We start from the raw sequence: 6,459 nt of genomic DNA on the forward strand, positions 1-6,459 counted from the left end.
AAAAAGCTATATCTCGAGAGCTATCGAACGTGAATAGCTCTATTAGGGCTCATATTTTAGCAAATTTACTTTACTTTAAATGATTTTAACTATAAATCAATTTATTTTAGCAAATATCATGAAAAGTACTATTCCTACGAAGGTAAAGGTCATAAACTTCTTTATAGTCCATTAAACTAGCTTTAATTTGAGTGTTAATAGACATCTATACGTCACATAGTTCCTGAGATATAGGTTTCTCAAAATAAATTATGTGACTACTAATTTGTCAGTAGATTTTTAAGAAATGTTGCTTTCAAAAAGCTATATCTCGAGTACAATTGGACGTAAATAGCTCTATTGGGCTAATATTTCAGCAAATTTACTCTTCTTTGAATAATGTTCTCTTAGATTTTCTAGTGTTGTTGGTAGTATTTAAGATATAGAGCTCTGAATGAAAAATTAGTGTTTTTAAAGTTTTTGATACATCTGTCAATTTTTATCCCCTCTACTTATACTTGGCATATTCATCAATTTTGACTAGTAATCACACATAGTTTTCATTAAAGTAATACAAAATTAGGGTGAAATAACTGGATTTTTCTCCTCTTGGGTTCTTGTACTAATAGGTGCCTGTTACATTGACGTCTTATTGTACTCTACGTTTCTTAACAAAGCCTTCAGAAGCCAAAAAATATAATATATTGTCTAGAGAGAACGTGTCCAAGAGAATCCATTACTCCTCCACGAACTGCAAGATGGTGCACTTAATCCCCACTGTCATTTCGGAAATATATGAGCGGGCAACAATTGCACACATGTCTCTGTTTATATCCTCTTCTTCGGCGATGGATACATCACCACCGAGAATAGACGCTAATTCAGAGAAAGCAAGTATTTTCGTCGTAACAACACTCCGTGGTTTTAATTGCAAAATGCTCCAACGAAATTTTTTGTCTATTTTTTTGGCAACACTTGCTCAACAGATGGCCTACGTCAAAGGCTAAACAGAAACATTATTTATAAATTTAAGCCTGTTTCTTTTTTTGTTTATCCTCACTATTTATAAATTATACATTTCCAGTTTGACGTAATTAAAACCTGAAGGAAATTTTTAGATATGCTTCCTCTACTCTGGCGTTTTGTTATTTTCGTTTTTAAATTTTTATTTTTATTTGAAAGGAAAAGGCTGGTTAACTATTGAAAAAATAATAGGGGTATTCATGATGTGTGAAATGTAAAATGTTTTACCATGTTAAATGTTATAAGTCTAAGATTGTGAGCAGCCATATTTAAATTCATATTAAATGCATAACGGCTTCTAGCGGATTTTCGGATTTTATAACCTTTCGTTCCAAAACTTCATGTTATTGTTTACTTTAAAGTTTTGATTAAAGTAATTTATTACAAAACGCCTAAATTAGGTGAAAAGTTAAAGTTGTGTGAAAGTTTGACTACTGAGTGTCTTGTTGATCTTCTAACTTGTGAGGAAGAGAATCAAGATGAGCTAATTGACAACTGTCATTATATTATTATTATTGTCATACAATGCTTTATTAGTTTTAAAAACATCCAAAACAAACTACGAGCAAGTAATACTACATTGCTTGTTCCTACAACAAAAAAAATGGTGACGAGCTCAGCTGGTCTGTTGTGTGACGTCATTCTCCATTTATCAGACTCTCAACCATGTTATATGTTATATCGTTTTAACATGGTGAATGAAGGAAATATTTCTCCATTTAACATGAGTTTTTCCATTTAACAAGCTTTAACATGTTAAACTAAAGATCATGAATACCCCTAATATCTTCTCCAAAAAAAAATCATAATTTTAACGGGAGTTTAAAGCATCTAAATAACTATAGTAGAACCATTTTGTTTAATAATCGAATTTTATCCCATTTAAGTCTCAAAACAATTTATTTTTCTTCATAAATCCGACGTTTCGGCCAATTGGGACAATCTTAAATACAATTTCAGAACCATATCAATTTTAAAAAATATACAGGCTATTCTGCCCATGTCAATAATTTCACTCAAAATTAACCGATTATGTCAATTTTTCACATTAAATTAAAACTTTTAATCACAGTCAATTTACAATTTTTCTACATTCTACTTTAAATGAAGTTCTCTTAGATTTTCTATTGTTTTGGATAGTTGTAAAGATATAGAGCTCCGAACGAAAATTTAATGTTTTTTTTAAGGTTTTGAAACAGCCGCCATTTTTTATTTCCCCTACCTATACTTGGCTGACTCATCAATTTTAATTGTTTATTTAATTAATCAACTATTAATTGTAGATAGTTTTCATTAAAGTAATAAAAAATTGGAGTGAGATAACTGCCTTTTTTCTCCTCTTGGGCTCTTTTACTATAGTGGATGATATCCAATGTGAAACACCTCTTTTTTTTTATAACAGTTTTACATTGCAATCAAACGAATGAAATTATTTTACAATTACTTCTATGCTAACTTGCAATTTTACTAGACTAATAGTAACATAACTCATTTAATGTGGCGTATAATACTTACATAATTGACAGCACTCATCGGGTTGTAAGAGTAGACTACAGTGCCATCTGTATCTGCTGCTGGTTTTGGTTGAATCTCTTTCCCGTTGACGTCGTAGTACTTCTCGTAATACGATGGCATCGCGTCGATGTGTTGGATTTTTTGTTCTATAACCTGAAATTAAATAAATAAATTCAAATTATATTCTGGTAATGATTGATACTTTTTTTTCTGTTTAAATTTAGGCTAGAAAGAATTCAATACGAAACCTTGAACTGGCATAGCAAGAGGGTACCATAAACCAGAGATGGGAAAAAATTAGCCACAAGGTTAAAATTACCATGGATACGATCCTTATTCATGAACGAACCATTGATAAATAAATATCGTTTCCATGACAATTAGTTTCAACTATAGCTAATCTTTGCCCTTATTATTTATTAAATTATATATTTTTATTTATTGATAAATATTACAAGCTAACACAAAGTTGTTGGGCAATAAATAATAGTGTTAACCGATTACATTTATACTAAAATTAAATAATATAAGAATAAAAATAAATAAATAAATGAAAAAAAATTACATAAAAATAAATAAAATCTCTTTCTAAATCTATAAAAACAGAAGGATAAATAAAATAAACATAATCAAACTATGTACATGAAACAATAAATAAATAAAATAATTAACCAGTCGCATTTACAAACTTATATACAATATTTACACAATCGACCTGAGGATCCCTGAGCCCACTCTATCCCCAACGAGGGGTAGAGCAGAGCTCTTTAAGATCCCAGCGAATCCCTCTTACCACGTCACTGGTAATGAGCCAGTGGAGGCTGAGAAAGTGCACTAAAGCTGCAAACACTCACGTTGAAGTTAATAGGCATTTCGCACATTATTGTAATTATCAAAACGTTCATTAAATCGCAAATGTGAAGAGAATAAAAGTTGTAGTAAATGTTATTTCAAATAATTTGCTATATATAAAATTCATGAAGCCGTTCTCGAGAAATTCGTGCTTCTTTCTATGTTCTGTTCAGATTCATTTCAATGTGAATATTAAGGATCCCAAAATATAGTTTCAGTTCTAAAAAGTAAGGAGTTATTATAAAATTCAATTAAATTAGTTAATGTTTCCAAAGAAAAGTTAATAAAAAATGAATTTCATTCAAGGAAGACATTAAAATATAAAGTTTGATACAAATAAATGATTATAATATCTATAATTTGAAATTATAGAGACAATTGTTAATTAAAAAAAGTTTTTTTTTTTTAATAATTTATTTATTGTTATTTACAACTGTATACAAATATATACAACAACCAGTAAATTTGCTGTAGGTGACATAGTGACATGATACAAACATGCGGAGAATCTACCCACTGATAGAACTCCAATAACATTTCTAGAAGAGAAGATCTCGAGGCCATCTTCTTTTCAGACGCCTAGGAGGATTGCCAGGAATGGAAGAGGAAGCAAGGTTAGAAACTTGGGTTTGGGTGGTTAGGAAGTTTATAATGGAAGGAATGATATCGGGTTCGGGCTAGACCGGTTACATAAGGAACATTTATGGATAGTTTTATTAGTAACAAAATAAAGAGTATTGAGGATTTTACGAAGAATTTTGGATTGTAAGGATTAATAGTAATTCAAAAAAGCTAATATTTATAACAAATTGTAAGCATGGTTTGAGTAACTTTCAATGCCATTTCTGGCATACAGGGTGCAGCAACTCTCGACTGTCAAATATGGCGTACCATATGCCACGCCTACGAAAGGAACAGACCACGTGTGGATTGGTTATTTCGCTTTGGCCGGGAAGGATTGGCTTATATTTTTTTTTTTGGAAAATAAAGTCAGTAAATGAATATAAGTGATAAAGCGAATGCTGCATTGAATACTGCATAGCGATGTCCTCTGTAAAATGTACGATCGCAATAAACTAGAGTGAAATATTGTTGCTAGAAGGAAAAGACAAAAGGGTCCTGATGACTCCATAGCATGGGTTCGCTTCATAAGTCATGTACTGACTTCGTAGATCATGCAGGGGACAGTCAATGCGATATGCACTGCAAGTCCCGTGCATTTCGAGCGTTGCAATTCATTTTTTAAGTTGAGCAGGGTCTTTAACCAAGTTGGGATTAAGGTGGAAGGGACTTCTAAATTAGGTTATGAATAACGCGTTAGCTAATTGATTTATTTAATATTCCATCGTTTGGAAAGTAAAAAAATTAATCATTGTAAAAATATAAGTTTAACGATACCCACTTTATGAGGCTGGGTGAACCCCGGAGACCTCCCGAACTCACAGGGCTCATTAAAGGCAGTTTTACAGTGAAACAGATAATTATTTGTCACAACCGAATTCAAATCCGGATCCTTTGAGTTAAAGTACCTTACCAATGAGCTGCCCACTTCTACATATATAAATTTAAAAAGCCTATATATTTATGACAAATTAAATTAAAAAGTATCTGATAATAATGCTAAACTTTTTTATTTATTGAAATTTTCACCTGCATTTAGATAAAAGTGAATAAAAAATTAAATTGATTTTTTTTAAATTATTTATTTATTGATATTTACAACTGTATACATATTTACACATCAAGTAAATTTGCTGCAAGTGATATTATGACATGATAAAAACATGTGGAGAATCTACCCATTGATAGAACTCCAAAAACATTTCTAAAGAAGAAGATCTCATGGCCATCTTCTTTTCAGACGCCTAGGAGGATTATTAGGTAGTGAAGGAGAAGCCAGGTTAGAAACTAGTTGGTTTAGGTGGTTGGGAAGTTTATTATGGAAGGAACGGTATCTGGTTCTGGTCAAATCGGCAACATATGGAACATTGAGGTCCTAATGGATGATTTGATTTGTGACAAAGTAAGGATTAAGGATTGGATTCGATGGTTTAGTGGAGCCCCATAGCTGAACTCCGTATGTCCAGATAGGCCTTATAATAGTCATGTAGATCAGTCTTTTGTAATGGATTGGAAGTTTGGACCGTTTGTCTAGTAAATGTTGTAATAGTCGGAATCGACGAGCAGTTTCCTGTCTTTTCAGTCATGTATGAGGATTCCATGTCAGCCGTTTGTCCAGATTTAGTCCTAAGTAACGTATTTGTTCAATAGGAATAAGTGGGGTAATATTAAAAGATACTGTAGGGCAAGACGAAGGGTAAATGTGATTTGGTGGGATTTATTGGAATTTATTTTAATCCTCCAGTTTTGGCACCATTCTTCGAGGGTGGTGATGTGGGATTGGAGGGATTGGGATATAATTAATTGATGTTAGATCACAATAATACAGACTTGTAGAGAAACTACTAGGTCTTAAGCCCATTTTTTTTTCAGGTGGCTTCGGAGAATTGTCAGGAATAGAAGAGGAAGGAAGTTTAGAAACTAGTTGGTTAGGGAGTTTATTATGGAATGATTGATATCTGGTTCATGCTAGATCGGCTACATATGGAATATTAAGGTCTTTATATATGATTTTATCTTTTTATTATTATCTTATGTAAGGATTGGATACGAGAGGAATTGGAAGGTTTAGTGGAGCCCCAAAGCTCCGTATGTCCAGATTGGCCTTATAATTGTCATGTCGATCAGTCTTTTGTAATGGATTGGAAGTTTAGAGCGTTTGTCTAGTAAGTCTTGTGATAGTCGGAATTGACGTGCAGTTTCCTGTCTTTTCAGTCTTGTGTGAGGATTCAAGGCTAGTCGTTTGTCCAGATGTAGTCCAAGGTTTGACCTGATTTCTGATCTGATCTGTTCGACAGGATTTCATCAAGTTGGAAAAGGCCTCAGCCAGTTACAGGGTTTAGGGGTTTAGGACAATAAAAAAAAAAAGTTAACCTAAAAGTATTTACATTATTATATTATATTTACAATTATTATCCTAATTATATTTTCTATCGGTATGTATTATTAGTTACATAATTTATTATTTAA

At 32.1% G+C, this 6,459-nt stretch overlaps 1 protein-coding gene across 1 annotated transcript in view; it reads right to left on the reverse strand.

Annotated features, from left to right (window-relative positions):
- Nucleotides 1-6,459, reverse strand: part of LOC106677164 (cytosolic carboxypeptidase 2) — a 67,004-nt gene that overhangs the window by 39,593 nt on the left and 20,952 nt on the right. The window contains exon 3 of the mRNA XM_024359689.2: nucleotides 2,518-2,670. Coding sequence (XP_024215457.1) covers nucleotides 2,518-2,670 — 153 coding nt within the window. The remainder of the gene's footprint in view (nucleotides 1-2,517; nucleotides 2,671-6,459) is intronic.

The sequence above is a fragment of the Halyomorpha halys genome, unplaced genomic scaffold (assembly GCF_000696795.3).
Source record: "Halyomorpha halys isolate HHAL.00 unplaced genomic scaffold, Hhal_1.1 Scaffold89.1, whole genome shotgun sequence".
Taxonomy (NCBI): domain Eukaryota; kingdom Metazoa; phylum Arthropoda; class Insecta; order Hemiptera; family Pentatomidae; genus Halyomorpha; species Halyomorpha halys.